Source organism: Nelumbo lutea, chromosome 4 (assembly GCF_056320005.1).
Source record: "Nelumbo lutea isolate HS-2025 chromosome 4, American lotus-T2T, whole genome shotgun sequence".
Lineage (NCBI taxonomy): Eukaryota > Viridiplantae > Streptophyta > Magnoliopsida > Proteales > Nelumbonaceae > Nelumbo > Nelumbo lutea.
The window spans coordinates 30,907,549-30,923,922 of record NC_142687.1 but is presented as its reverse complement, the minus strand read 5'-3'; the positions used below and the strand labels follow the sequence as shown (position 1 = coordinate 30,923,922).

Sequence of the window (16,374 nt, the reverse complement as noted above, 5' to 3'; positions counted from 1 at the left end):
GGTAACTTTCATTGAGAAACATACAATGCCAAACACTCTCAGCATGAGTGTTGACCCCATATTTTATCCCAAGATTTACAGTACAGCCCAAAAAGGATTTTCCCTTTGAGTCCCCTGCTTTACCAAAGTATCGGCCACACTATTGGCTGACCTCCTTATCCAAATAAAGATAACTCCAGCTTCCCTTGCTAAACAATAAATCTCCCTCATCTGCTGTCTAAAAGTCCATTCCCCCAGACTTTTGGCCTGCAGCTATCCTATTAACAGCTTAGAATCTCCCTCCACTTCATAATTTTGGAAACCCCATTGCTTGGCCAGCCTCAGACCTTGAAGTAGGGCCATAATTTCAGCCAATGTATGACTTTAATAAGTATGTTATCAATGACTTGTTCCTTGGATCTTTCTTTCTCTTGGAAATTTCTGTTATTTCTCTCCTCCCATAATGACCAAAGGATAGCAGCTCTCATTGCTCTCATCATCCTACCTCTTTTCTTAGGTAGTCTAAAGAAGCTTGGTTTGAAAAGGCTTGCCACGTCAGAAGGAGGGGTCCACCTACAGCCAAACAAAGAGGAAAACCAATTCCACACAAAAGAAGCAAAAGGACAAGACAATAAAAGATGTGTAATTGTCTCCCCACAGCCCAAACAAAGACAACAAACATGAGGGGAAAGGCAGCAATTTGGTCTTCTTTTTTGTAGTTTATCCAGAGTGTTGATTTTCTGGAGTACTACCCCCCAACAAAAAGCCCTTATTTTTAGGGTACTGGGTTACACCAAACTTCTTTTAAGGGAAAAGAACATGCAATGTTAGAAGACTGAAGGAGGGCAGTGAACAAAGAAGCAAATGTAAAGTAGCCAAAGGATGACACCAACCAAATTTTGTTGTCCAAACAGGAATGACCCAGGTATATACAGAAATCTATCTTTAAGAGAGGAATCCCCAAACCAAACATCTTCCCAAAACCACACTTCATTGCCTACACAAGCACCATACCTGATATACGGAAGAAAGGAAGGCAATAAACCATGGATCGCTTTCCAAGGAGAAGACCAAGATGCCCTAAGGTCAAGACCAGCATCCCACCCATTATCTTCCATGTCATGAATACTCACAATCACCTTATGCCACAGATTATCTTATTCCAGGGGGAATCACCACAACCATTTTCCCAGCAGTGCTACGTTCCTTAGTTTAATATTCCCTATCCCCAGACCCCCACTATCCCTACATTTGGACACTATCTCCCACTTCACTAGGCGATCCTTCTTTGTGTCCCCTGGCTCCCAGAAGAAGTCCCTCGTTAATTTCTCTAGTTGGCTGGCTACTTTAGTAGGGATCTTAAAGGTAGATAAATAGTACACTAGCAGATTAGTCAAAGTTGACTTTATTAGTGTTATTCTTCCCCCTAAAGAGATGTAATTCCTTTCCACACTACCAACCTTTTTGTGAATCTTTCCACTACTGGATACCAAAAGCTATCGGAATTTGGGTCCCCCCCAAAGGTAGTCCCAAGTACAATATCGACCAGTCCCCTACCTCACACCCCAACAACCTAGCAAGGTTTTCTACCTCTTCTCGACTCTCGCTCTTTATTTAATCCCACTACGCAACTCCCTTTCCCCTTCACAGAATATAACAATATCATCTGCAAATTGTAAATGTGTAACCACCACCTCTTCCCTTCCAACTTTCCAACCTTTTATCAGATTTGTAACATCAGCCCTTGGGATCAAATCACTCAACACATCTATGACTATAGTAAAGAGGAAAGGGGAGAGAGGAATCACCTTGTCGAAGGCCCCTTCTAGCTGTAAAGAAATCTCTAGCTACTCCATTGACTACAATGGAATAATGAGAGAAGGAAATACAACCCTTTATCCATTTACACCATTTTACTCCAAAACCTCTCAACCTTAAACCGTCTAGCTAAAAGTCCCAATCCACCCAATCATAGGCCTTTTCCAAATCCAATTTGCACACCAACCCTTTTTTCCTTTCTCCTCTTCTTTTGGTTTGGAGAGATCAAAGAGGGAAGGACTTTTTTATCCTCTCAGCCAAAACCTTAGAGATGATCTTATACATGCTTCCCACAAGGCCAAGGTAAAGAAGGTTTTTCTATCTGTAACAATCTTTTTTTATAACTTTGTGGTTAAAGAATGGGTACATATAATACAACCGTGCCTTCAACCCCTCCTTTGTGTAGGCAAGCTCAGCTACCTATCCTCCAAAGGCTTCATTTTTATTTTACAACCCATCTTGATTAGAAATCAATCCCATTTTTATTTTACAACCCCTCGTTAGATTAAACTCAACCCCTCATTATAAAATTACCCATTTAGCTTAAATGGTAATTGTCTATCACATAGACTCTAGATGTACCCCACCATTTTTCTCATCATGTTTTAATTTGATAGCAAACATCCTCATCAATCTCTCCCTTGTGTTGGATTATTGAATCAAGATAAATGGAAGAGGTTGCATTGAGTTATCTCCTAGTCTCACATAGTGTTTTAAAAGCCCAAGGCACAAAAAAAGAACAAATAGCATTTGCGCCCGAGGAGCAAGGCATCAAATTTAAAATAAAAATAACAAAAAAGTGCAAATTTTGAAAATGTAAAAGACAAAATAAATTTAGAAAATATTAATATTAACATTAATTAAAAATATAAAATTTAATTCTAAACTAAATATTTTAAAAAAGCTCATTAGCTCAAATTAAAATGCATAACCATAACATATAAAGCATATTCAAAATGAAAATGCAAACAATAAAATCAAAAATAGCATATAAAACATATTCAAGTATGTCAAACTTTCAATTTCTTTATTTCTTTCTTAATTGCATATCCAAGAACCCCACTATTTGCTAATGTTGTTCTTTCATTCTTCCTAATAAAAGATAATTAAAACAATAAAACATTTTTTGTAGGGATTAAGAATTTAAGGCCGTAACATGGTCTTTTTTGGGCTTGCCTCAAGGAGATCAGTCAAGGGTCAGCCCAATCACCAAGCTTCAAAAATCACAAAAAAAAATGCACAAGATATAACAATGGCATGCACCCAGGCTGAGGCAAAAAGCACACTGGCCCAATCACTTGGCCTAGGCCCAACTACGCCTAGGCCTAGACGAGGTGCAGACTCTAAAATGCGCCTCACCTATGCACCTAGGTGCATCTCTTAAATCACAAGTCGCCTAGTCATGTGTACCTTGATTTGCACTCCTGTTACCTGTTAGTATTAAAGTAGCATTGTATATTTTATATTTTAATTCTACTTATTTTAAAACCACTTCTTTCAAAGGTATTTGTCCATAAACCCGACTTTTTATTTAATCCTTCATTAGTTTCATCAATTAATATTATTATTTTTTTTTCAGCAAGAAATTTGAAAATTATATTATAATGAGAACCTAGATATTACAATGACAAGGTGTATCCACTCATAAGGATTCATTCTAATCCCAATAAAGTTACAAAATTTACAATGGTCCCCAAAACTTCATCAATTAATAATACTATGTCACATAGTTGTCAAGGTGTCACCTAGTCGACTAGGCGCCCAAGGGTGTCTTGACTTTTAGCAACTAGGCACCCTTCTAGGCGACTAAGCGCCTGTCTAGGCGACAAAAATGACAAGGGAGGCGCCTTTTATAATATCATTCATATTGTTGTATCATATTAATTTATGTATTAATACATTTTATTATATGTACACTTTTTTTTAATGTTTACCATTGAAACATAAAAGATTGAAGGATTTTGAGGAGAGAGAATAAATGAATGAATGAATGAAACAAAGAGGAAAGAAAGAATAGAATTATAAAGAGGTTTTTTTCTATTCTCTCTCTCTAATTAAATTAAATAGAAACCCCATCCTTGTTTTTTCTATTTTACTTTCCATCTCGAGTATTTATCATATAAAGTTAATAACCTTCTTTACCTGCTAATTTATATGAAATTGCTCTATTAAATACTTATTATAGTAGTATTGTTTTTGAAAATAATGAATTTTTTTGAAGATAAATAAAAAGAAAATATATTAAGAAAATGTTAATACATGTAAAAGACTTTTATCATTTAGACGTGATGATTTTCCACATTTTTAGAGGAAATTTAATGTTCTAAATAAAAGAGAATGGCTATTTTTCACTTAATATACAAGCTGAATGGTATATGAAACTAGGGGACTAACCAAAAGTTAGTTTTTTACATTATAAATTTGTATCGCCTATCTGCCTAGGCAACTAGGCGACTAGGCACCCCAGTGTTGCCCAGAATCGCCTAGACGCATTGAAAACTATGCTATGTCACCAACAAACAACAAGCACCATGTGACCTCTTAAATATGTTTAGTTAATTCATCCATGACTAGTGCAAATAAATAAAGACCAAGTGTTGAGCCTTGGTGAAGACCCACTGTAACTATAAAATTTAATGTCATTTCTCTTTTACAAGTGTTTTAAGATTAGTTATCTCTATAGAGACTTTATCATATGCTTTCTTTGGGTCAACGAATACCATGTGATGATCTTTCTATTCTTCTCTCTGAACTTTTCTATAAGTTGTTTAAATAGAAAGATGCCTTCCATGATTGGTCTTCCTGGCATAAACTCAAATTGACTTTCTGATATACTTGTTTCATGTTGTAACCTTTGCTCAATTGCTCTCTCCCAAAGTTTCATATTGTGATTCATAAGTTTGACCCTATAATAATTATTATAATTTTGTATATTGCCGTTGTTTTTAAATATAGGCAACATGGTGCTCTTACTTTGTTCATTCAGCATCTTCTTTGCTTCTGTTATCCTATTAAATAGTTCAATTGGCTATAATGGGCCCACCACCCACATACTTTCTACACTTCTATTGGGATACCACCAATGCCTCCTTCACTCAAAAAATTCTAATTTTATAAAAGCACATTATTTTTAGTACTATTAGAGTTATTAATCCTTCGCTGATTAGCACCCTTCATATGTTCTTCACTTAATAATTTTTCAAAACAATCTTCCTTGATTTACTCAACTTTTTATCAGGACTCTTTGACCGTCCTCTTTAATGCATCTAACAAGCTCTAAATTTCTGCTTTTCCTTTCTCTTGTCTTTGCTAGTTTACATATTCCATTTTCTCCCTCTTTACTGCCTAATTTATGAGAGTTCATCAAATGACTTAAATTTAGCTTCAATCACTTTCTTTTTCATTTCCTTTCTTATGGTTTTATATTTTTTTTTTCTAAATTCTCTACATTTTTAGACTTTTTCTAATCCTTACAGAATGCTCGTTTCACTTTGATTATATTTTGAACCTCTTTATTCCACCACCAAGTTTCTCTAGCACTTTGCCATTTTCTTTTAAATCCTCCTAAAGTGTTATTTGCTACATTATTTATACAATTAGCCATTTCAAGCCACATATCATTAGCCTCTTCATCTAAATTCTACTTTCCTTCCAAAAGAAAATATACTCACTGTACCCATGTTTCAGCCGTATGTTCCTGTCAAAAAAACCTCCTTTAAATTCATTAATCCCTTCCATACAGAAGAACCATAAGATTGAACAGGCATGGTAGTTTCCCAAACCATAGGGGCAGTGCCATATTTGCTGGCTACCGCCTGCCTCCATAACTGATTATTTTGTCCCAAGACACCATAGCCACATGCTGAGTAACACTTTATTCATTATTTTTAGCTCCTCAAACCTACACCACCTTTCTCCCTAGGCTCACAGATTTTATCCCATGCCACCAAGTGAAATTCCTTCTCTTCATTTGGCCCTTCCCACAAGGAAGTCCTCTGGTCCTCCTACTATTAGCACACATAAACAACCCTAATCAAGACGATCGGGGAATCTTAGTCATTTCAACTTTCAACCACGACTCTTTCCTTCTCATCATTGAGAGATATTGACATCTTAGGCCTATTCTTCCCCAATCTACAGAAGAATGCCGGATGAAGGTAGGAAGGCATTAAACCATTAAACCCAATGGGGGAGGCATCTGAAATGAATTGAACATTTTGAATGACCGTGGCAGAACTGCTATTTGGTATGGTTTCTGTTTCACTTTATAACAAAGGTGAATTATCAATTCTTCAGTTCTTTGTTCTCGACGCGGATTCCACAACATCGCTTGCAAAAGAAAGTGCATCTCTACTTTACTAAGCTGAGAGAATTTCAATCAAATTTGCATCCTAAAATCCCTCAAGTAAAGCAATTGAAAAGCCTTACCTTTTGCGACGAAGTCGACTGCACGTCCTGGTCAGAGTCATCCTCCGAGTAATCATCATAAGCATACCTACCATACTGCATGTTCTGTTGCAGCTGCTGCGTCTGAAAGTAAGGGAAAGGAGTGCTCCTGGGGTTCAAGACGATACCTTGATCCTCCCGCCAATCGAAGTCGAGAGAGCCAGTGAAGACTACGGGAGAAATGGAGCATGTTATGACAGAGCTCAGGCGTTGAGGAACGCATACAGTACCGTAGGCTAGGGCTCGGTGTTTCATGGCGGCAAAGAGTGTGGTTCTGAAAGTCGTAGGCTTTCTTGGATAAGAACGGATTGTGAAATGCAGAGCCGTTGGTCTCAGAGACATGGTCAGGCGAAGACCGTTTCTGAGGCAGCCCCGCAGAAAAGCGGAGTAGGGCATGGTATGGTATGACTGTGGTTTCAGATGTCTGATACGACGCCGGGTTCTTCAACTAGCATTTCTCGCTTTTATCCTTTCTTTGTTAGGGTTTGAATTGGATTAAGCGAGCGATGGAGAATGCATGGAGGTTGTCACTTGTTTATGTGGTGCTGGTGATGACCGGAGAGGTGGTGACGAGGAAGGAGGATGTGGAGAAGAAGCACAGAGAGCTCCTTACTCTGTAGTGGGAAGAAATTCGGACCTTTGATTGATTCCTTGAAGAAAATAATAATGCTTCCCAAAAGAAAAGCATCCACCGCGGGTGAGTCACTCAATGTCCAACGTGGACAAAACAATTGCCATGTGGCTTTACCGATTTTCAAGAAAAATTTCCACCTTGCTACCACGTGTACTCAAATGCCATGTCATTTCTTTTTGCCTAAAAAAATCTGGAATGAGGATTTGAGCTTTAGCATGGTTAAACGAGAGAGCTACCCATTACTCGTCCACATGGCCACATCCATTCAACCCACGTACCCCTCAGCTGAAAGCCTAAAACAAGGAAATCAAAGTCTTTCATTTATTACCATGCCCCCACCTTAAGGTTATGTTTGGTCTGAAGGAAAATGTAGGAAAACCTTTACAACTCTTGGTTTTTCTGTCTTTCCCTTTCTTTTCATACCTTTTCCTTCAAACCAAACATAGCCTAAATTAGATGAGGTTACTTCTTGGTGGGACTTCTATAGTAGATTCAAGGAGTCAGAGCCTCAACGGTCGCACCTTAAATTAGATGAAGTGACTATTATTCATTGGGAGATATTCCAAATTCCAATATAAGGTGGGATGTGGTTGTTTTGGGTCTTTGTGAGGCGCTCTCGTTGATGAGCAGACCCTAGGCCATGATTTTTTGTTTTACTCATAACAAAAGTGAACTCTCACGTATTACCCAATAAATGCCTCTTTCAAAGGGTGTGATGGCAATTTAACATTGTTGTTTGCTTGGATGGTTAGACTGTTTGGCCCAAAAAATAATCAACGTATTAGATCTGTCTTAACTCTAAACCATTATTTTTTCAAAAACCATTAAATTGATCAATGTCTAGGTCGTCAAATAATCAACCCACTTGACTCGAACATATTTTTAGGCCAGTTTTATTTTAATTGTTTTTTTATCGTTAGTTTTTTTAAATGTCACGAAATAATGACCATATTGTCATGGGGCTAAAAGTTTAAGCCTTATGCAATGCTTGATTATGTCAAAAAAGCCTATGAAACAAAATGATAAGCAACAAAAGCAACAACAATGTGATATAAATTAGTCAAAAAATACTTTATATTGCAATTGAAATGACAAGCACAAGCATACAAATTCATGTTGAAGGGACCTCATGCTTAAATTTTACACGTTATTAGTTCCACCCAACTATCTACCTCCCCTCAAAGAATAACTTAAACTTTTGAGGGAGTGATAGAGTGAAACATCAAGAGTGTCAAAAATTCGTAGTGATAATTACAATGCCACCGTGGGCAATCCCCTACATACAATATAAATATATAGCCCACCCAAGACACACACAAAGACACTTGGTTGGCATGTCAATGGTGTGATTGATGGCTTCAATTGTGACAATCCCCCCCCCCACACTCAATTCAATCAATGTCCTCAGAGATTGACTTCAAGTTGATCAATTGCTTTGCCGGTGAGAGGATTCTGCTACCGCTCCACGAACATCAAATTTCCCAAGGCTTAGGTGGTAGGCTTGAGGATTGTTGATGGTTTGGGGTGTCCTATAGCTAAAGTTTGGATTAATTGTTTTATGCACAGCTTGAAGGTAAGACATTGGAATGTTTTTAATTGAAGGCAATTTGAGTCTTGGTTTGGAACAAAAGAGGATCCTAGATTACGAATTGTTGGGGTGTTGGTTCCCGAAAGGTTTTTCTTAAGTGTGGCTCCTCACAATGTTGCTAAGATGGTTGGTTCAAGGCAATGAATGAAGTGGTCCCTACTTGGTTTGGGCTACACTCACTCTCCCCAATTGGCATGATAGTAGGCATGGTGGTTGCTAGAGTCGACCTCGCCCTTGGGTCTTCTGTTGGGCTTGATTGTTAATGGAAAGCTAAGTGACTACAATAGTTGGAATGTTGAGGGCAACTTGCTAGGTGGATGCTTCATATTGGCATTTCAAATTGACTAGTGCTTTGTGGCCAAGGCAATGTGAGGGGGGTGGGTGGGGGGTCTTATATGGTGCACACTCCATGATGGTTCTAAACTTTGCTTTACTTTGGTAAAGTTGCAGTGTTGACACTTGTTTCCTATGTGGACGTCATAACAAGCACCATGCAAGGGAATTCATCCATAATGCATAATGAGTTAATGCTAGACATAAGTAGGAATGGCAATGGGGTGAGTTCGAGGTGGGGATTACATTCCCCATCCTCAACCCCGATTTCCAAATCATCCCCCATCCCCATCAGGGAAAGAAATGCTCCTCCATCCCCGACCTCATTGGGGATGAGATTCTCGTCGAAGACCCAGATCCCCGGTTGCTTTTGACAATATTACATGAGTCATTTTTTTAAACTCTATTTTATAGGTTTTCTTTTACTTTGTTACCAATTACTATCAAAATCATTTTATAGGTCAACTAATTGGATTGCTAAACTCTTCATACAATTAACTATCATGGATAGTGGACAGGTGAACTGTTGAATTCCAATCATAACCCTTGTCAACTAAATTCCAATCATAAATTCCGCATCTTCAACTTTGGTACCTGACTCAACTACATAACCATATAACATTAGAACCATCGAATTTTTATCTTTTTCCAATTATTGAATTCATTGCATAATTCCAATCATAAATTTCTAACATATTATGAATCAGTAAATGCTCCATTAGGTGTATTACTGTATGATATAGTTTGTATCTTCCCATAAATGTTCTTTTGGAATCTGCAAGCTATAAAATATACACATATATATATATATATATATTATTAACTTATCAACTCAGGACAAAGTACCAATATCAATTGGTAATAGTTGCTAGCTAAATTAAATTGTTTTCTTCAAGCAAACTCATCTACATATATAAATGGTTTTAGGAAAACTTATTAGCAATATATCCACATTTTCAACTACGGTACCTCACTCAATTTTTTCATAAAACCAAGCCCTTGCCTCATTTCTTAAAGACCAAACTGCCAAGCTGATTGCTTCAGCATCCTTCATTTTATTGAAGGACTTTGACATCTTCATTATATTTCCACTAAGTCCTATTACTCTTTCCCATTAAATCTTGTCAATCTATCATTAATATTTTGGATCTAAAACAAACAATATAGTATTCAACTTGAAAACATCACTAGATATATGCAATCCATTATTCAACTTGTTTGGCTTATTTCCCAATTTGACTAAGTCAAATAACAAATGAAGTTTAAAAAATTTGAAATTCTAATTTCTAAATAAGACTATATGGTTACAACACATACCCGAACCAGTAAAAAGATTGCACATATGCAATCCATTAACATACCTAAATCAGTTAAAACAACTGATTAAAAAGGGAGTAAGTCACCAAGATAACATTGAAGTTAAAATTTATCCAACATTTAACACCATCAAGTAAAATGTACTAAATTAAAAGAAAAAAAGTTTAACTTCAAAACAAACCATTCTTGGTTTATAATGGCATCATTGAATATTCAAGTAGTCTAACTTTATTGACTTGTTGTCAAGACAATTTTCTGCAAAAATTAATGTAATTATCGATTACAAATATAAATAATAATCACAAAATTCATGAACATCAATAATCAAATTAAGAAGCATATTTATTACCTCGTCAACCTCATAATCATATTCAATTGTGTGGTAATATGCATCTGCAACTTGGCAAGATTTGATTCCATTGGACTTCCACCAATCCAATATATCAAAATATGTATCTCTTGGCAAGATTTTCTTTTCTAAATAATGATCAAATTCAAATTTCATCATCATATTATCAGAATCATCAATGAATGAACCATACCCATAGAGAAAATTGGAATCTATAAAATCATTCATTGTTGAACAACAGAATGAAAATGAAGAAATTCCCTTCTATTAATGAATATTCTTGTTAGAGTTAAATCTTGATTGATACTTATGGAGTAAATCACAACAAATTTTGTGAATCCTCATAATTTCATATGAAGCAAAAATTCATAAAATTTATGAAAGAGGTACTCTAATAACTTCAACTGAACCTTGGATCCAAAACACATGCTACAACTATTACTCCATGAATGATGCACTAATACTTGTCAAATTCAGCCAATATACTTTATGCCATTGTTCTAATAATCTCATTAGAACATGGGAACCATTGAGATAATGAAAGTTTAATCTCACGAATAAATGGAAAGAATTTATTTGTCGTTGAATATTTAGTCCCATAAAATATTTCAATCACATTATAAAATACTCGCAACATCTTACAAGTCTCTTCAGCTAAATCCCAATCATTTTCAATTAGCAAACATTTATACAATGCTCTCATTGTTTCAACGGATGAAACACATCTTTATAAATTAAAGCAACACTAAGCATCAGGTATGTCGAGTTCCATCGGATCTTACAATCAAAAACCAATTTTTTTTAACGTGATATTTGTAATTGACATGCTACTTCTCTAAAAGCTTGCTCTCTTTTGAGTGATGCTACCCAAAAAAGCCACACTATTTCTAACCCTTTCTATGCCTTCTCCAATGATCCCCAAACCATCTTGGACAATCAAGTTGAAAATATGAGCACAACAACACATGTAAAACAATTTTCCATCTAATATAAGTGCACTAATGTTAAGCTTACTCAAGATAATCCCAACGAGAGAATTATTAGCAGAGCAATTATCAACTACTATTGTTGACAACTTCCTATCAAAATTCCAATCCATCATGTAATCCACTAAAACATTAAAAAGCTAGTGCTTCTGAAGTTTGTGGACAAGGCAAATAAACAAACCTAAAAATGCAACATTAATTTACTAGTAAGAACAAGTCTCAAATATTTGTTTTAAAATCAAATTAACTTGTTTATAATAAACTAGTAATACAAAAAGAACTTTGAGAATGTACTAAGAAAATTAAATTTTAAAGTAATATGTTGAAAACTAAATACCTCATAATTCAACTTTGCATCTCCCAACTATCATCAATGAAATTCACCGTAATAGCCATAAAGATTTTTTTTTGTTGCTAACTATCCACATATCAGTAGTTATTGCAATCCTACCAGGATTCTTCTCCAACAAGTGTAATGTTTTTTATTTCTCATAGTCATATATGTTCAAGATGCCACATTTAATAGTATTCTGAGAAAGAACCTTAAATAGAGATCGAAGGCTAGTTGTGTATTTCCTAAATCTACAACGCCCAACCATTGAAAATAGGTATTCATGTAAAATTAACATGGTGGTTAGGTATTTCCCTGAAGCATCTTGATCAAAACGTTAATTACTAACACACACTTTCTCATAAGCCTTTCTCTATTCTTTTACTAGAACATGTTACCTTGTATCTTTATAACACCTTCTTGGACAAATCTTATAATGATCATGCAAATGAGTTGTCCCATTTTTACTATTGCCTCCAAGCTTTTTATGACAATAATTGCACTCCACATTATCCTCCCCATTTACTTTTATATTTTTTAAGTGATTCCAAACAACTGATGTTAATTTCCTTTTTATACCAACATTAGCATCGATGGCTTGATTATGTGAGTTTGAATCATCAATTAAAATTTCATTAAAATTTTGAGCAGGAGATTCAACGAATGACTCACTTGGAGAACCAATTGGAGTTGATAAGGTTAAAGTTTGAGAGTACTCATATTCAAGCCCAATTGGAGATTGATTACTGATAATAGGTGTCATCGATTTAGAACTTTCAGTTTGAGTTTCTATATTTTAAAACTTGAGATGAAAGTTAGAAATCAAAAGATCCCATCAATTATTAATCTAAAAATAAAATAAAATAAACACTAAGCATGAATTAAATAATAAGTATATTTGTATATGATGACCTTTGATTGATGAATATCAACTACCAACTTATATCAAATGCAAAAACACAAACCTAATGGTTTAAGTGGATTCAATCAAACCATTAATTAAAGTACAATGAGGTTAATCAACGTGAATTTTCAGAATATGATAAAACTAAAAACTAGAATGACATAAGTCACTAATCAATAAATCATAAATCAGTTTGTACTTACCAAATTGCGACTTGCAAGTTGCAAAGTTTCAAATCTGTAACATATGTTTGAGATTTCAAAAATCGGAAATTGGACTTGTGAACACTAAGTTGAGAGAGAGAGAGAGAGAGAGAGTACCGACTATCGACTACTGAAGATGAAGAATAGAAGAAGAAGAAGAAGAAGAAGAAGAGAAGAAGAAGAAGAAGAAGAATAGGGTTTTGAGTTTCAGTTGCCACCACAAGTTCTTTTCTTTGTTCTTTGTCTATCGAGTTAATTAGTTTAGGTCAGTCAGTAGAAAAGAGTCAAGAGACTCTCAAGAGTTTTTGTCTTCTACTCTTTTTGAATTTTTGCTATTTGTGTAATTGTGTTTAGTTAATTGTTATTTGTTAATCAAATAATATATAATACTATAATATAAATATTATATAAATAATATATATACGTATATATTAATCGGGGCCAGAGCAGGGTGAGGATTGCATTCCCCATCCCCATCCTTAAACCCGATCGGTGTTTCAGTTTTAGCCCCATTCCCAACCCTGACCCCGCCAAAGCACTCCCAATACCCGACCCAATTGGGTCGGGGAGCCCGGGTACCCATTGGGGACTGGAAAAATTGCCATCCCTAAGCATAAGGGCTACTTCTGCCTACATTAGAAAATCCATCCCCGAGACAACTTGGAAGTCATCTAGGGGTATAACATATAGATTATCTTTTCCTTTCCAAGGCCCAATTTGGAAATCTACCCCATGGGGTCAGCCTTCAATGGTTTTTGCACCATCTCGTCTTTGTAAGCAGCTTGGCCATGGCCTTTGCTATAATGAGATGTTGAACACGTCGTCATTGGAGCTCCAATTTTGCCCATGACTGCAACTCGTCCATGAAGTTGAAAAGTAAGTATTTCTCTAACATGGTGGGGATTTCAAGCATTAAGACCAAGAACTCCTTGATATATCCATCAAGCAAGTCCTTGTGTTGGAGCTCTTTCAGCTTTCCATGGGCTAGTTACTCTACATTCTTTGGGTAGAATTGCCTATTTATCTCACATTTAAACTTGGCCCAAGTGTTGATAACACACGTACCCTGTTAAATGTCTAAGTATTGCCTACACCACCACAACATAGCAACATTTGTTAAATACATGATTGCAGTGCATATTTTGGTCATTCATCATCAAGGTTCGCTAAAAAGAAAAATTAGTACATCGAATACAAGAAATTATCAAGCTATCGAGCATCATGAGCACCTGCAAATGGATTAGACTCACGAATTCGGATGCGAGGAAGTGACAGAGTGGTGGAGGTGTTGGTAGGATTAGCCATTAACCTCTTTTTGAGCATCAATTCCCTCTCGTGTCATCTAGTTGGGCTTGGATGTTGGAGGGAGTGGACATGGAGGCCTTCAGCGTCAAGCATGCCCTTTTGATTTCTTCTAGTTGTGCTTTGAATGGTAGTAGATGAGGGAATGTCTCTCTTCCACCCTGCCCACTTGGCTTTTAATTTATCGGCTTAGTCTTAAAGGGCTGGTTGAGAGGAGCTCCCCTCTTGATGAGATGTAGACCTAAGGGCTTCCTTGAGGGTGTCATTGAAGATGTCTCAAATTTTATTAATGATTCCATTTAAGCGGCTTTCTATTTCCACCATTGCATTTTCGATGGCTTTGACATTAAGGTGGATTTCTTCCACTCGATCATGAGTTTCACCCATTGTAGTCTCACACCGAAGGATGCTGGGCTTTGCCCTTAAGAGTGTCATCATCTGGTGCATTGCTAACTCTGTGGGACTAGGAGAGTCCATGTTCGATCTCCTCCATGATGTCCCTGTTGTGCTTTATAGTGTTGCTTACGTTGAAGGCCCAATGGTGTTGATGAGCTCTTGCTCTAATACCAACTATGAAGGGGCAAGCCATTTGGGCTCTGCACACGTTGTTCTCGATTGTGTTGAGAAATCCTACAAAACAAAGCGACAAGCAACAAATGCAACAACGATAACACATAATTTATTCAAAAAGCACTTTGAATTGCAATTGAAGTGGCAAACACAAACACACAAGTTCATGTTGAGGGGACCTCGTGCCTAACATTTATATGTTCTTAGTTCCACTCAATTACCTACTTCCCATCAAAGAATATCTTAAGTTTTGGGGGAGTGACAAAAGTAAACATCAAGTGTATTGAAAAATCATATTAATAATTACAATACTGCCACTGGCAATCCCCCACATACAAAATACATATATCCCACCCAAGACATACACAAAGACACTTAGTTGGCATGCTCGTGGCATGATTGAAAGCTTCAATTGTGATAATATGGTCAAACCATTGATTTAATAATTAGTGGTCAATTCTAGTTCTAGGTATTTTTTTTTAAATACCAAAGTTATAGTTCCCCTTGTACTTTGGGATTGTAAGTTGAAACACTTAGGTGCCATTTGATTGCACCTTTTAGAGGTCTGAATCTGAAAATGCTACTTTTCAAACCTCAACCCTTGTTTGGTTGTACCTCTTAAATTAGGTCTGAAACTAATTTTCAGACCTGAAAATCATAGACCTTGGGTTGGCTCTTAATGTGTTTAGACGTATTTCAGAACCACACCAATGTCCAAAATATCCTTACAATTTTTCATAAATGACCTGAATTACCCATGATACCCCAAACCCAGAAAACCCAAACATTCAACCTCTCTCTTTCCCTCTCTCTTCGCCCCCTATATTCCTACCATCGCCGTTGTCTTCTTTCACTCTCTCTCTCTTGTAGCAGTGGCTCTCTCCCCTCCCATATTCTCTCGCTCTCCCTCTCTCTCTCTCCCCCTTGTCTTCTCTCGCTCACTTGCTCTCTTTTTCTCTCCCCTATATTCCCACCATTGCCACCGCCGCTGTCTTCTCTCTCGTCCCCTATCTTCTCGCTCTCACTCTCTCCCCTTGTCTTCTTTCTCTATCTCCCTCTCTCCTCTCTCTCTCTCTCTCTCTCTCTCTCTCTCTCTCTCTCTCCTTCCTCCCATGCTGTCTTCCCACCACCGCCACTGCCGTTGCAACAAGCAACATTAGGTGGTTTGGTACTTCGATTAATAATTTTTTTTAATTATTAGTTATAAAATATTTTAATATTTTTTATTAAACATTAATGATTTTTATTAACTTTACTTGTGTTATTTATTAATTATTGATTATTTTTATTAACTAATAAATTTTAATTATTTCATTAATTTTTAAAAATTATTTTAACTTTTATTTGTGTAAACTATTAATTATTTTAATATTTTTATAATCATTATTTATTTTTTAATTTTAATTGTTTCATTTATTAATTTATTATTTTTTATTTATATTGTTTCAATATTATTTTGAGGTTGAAAATTATTTTTTATGAGATAATGTAAATTGAATTCAACATTTTCAAATTGTATATTTTAGGGGTAAAATAGTAAAATCAATAAATTTCAGATGGTAAGAGGTTGATCCAACACAAACAAACTCATGGATTCAGATCTTTTAAAAAGTA

The 16,374-nt window shown here is 36.0% G+C and overlaps 1 protein-coding gene across 1 annotated transcript in view; it reads right to left on the bottom strand.

The window, feature by feature from the left end:
- Positions 1-7,069, bottom strand: part of LOC148854965 (DEA(D/H)-box RNA helicase family protein) — a 39,714-nt gene extending 32,645 nt beyond the window's left edge. The window contains exon 1 of the mRNA XM_088941509.1: positions 6,226-7,069. Within this exon, the coding sequence (XP_088797635.1) occupies positions 6,226-6,639 (414 nt within the window). The 5' untranslated portion in view covers positions 6,640-7,069. The remainder of the gene's footprint in view (positions 1-6,225) is intronic.
- Between the last annotated feature and the right edge of the window lie 9,305 nt (positions 7,070-16,374).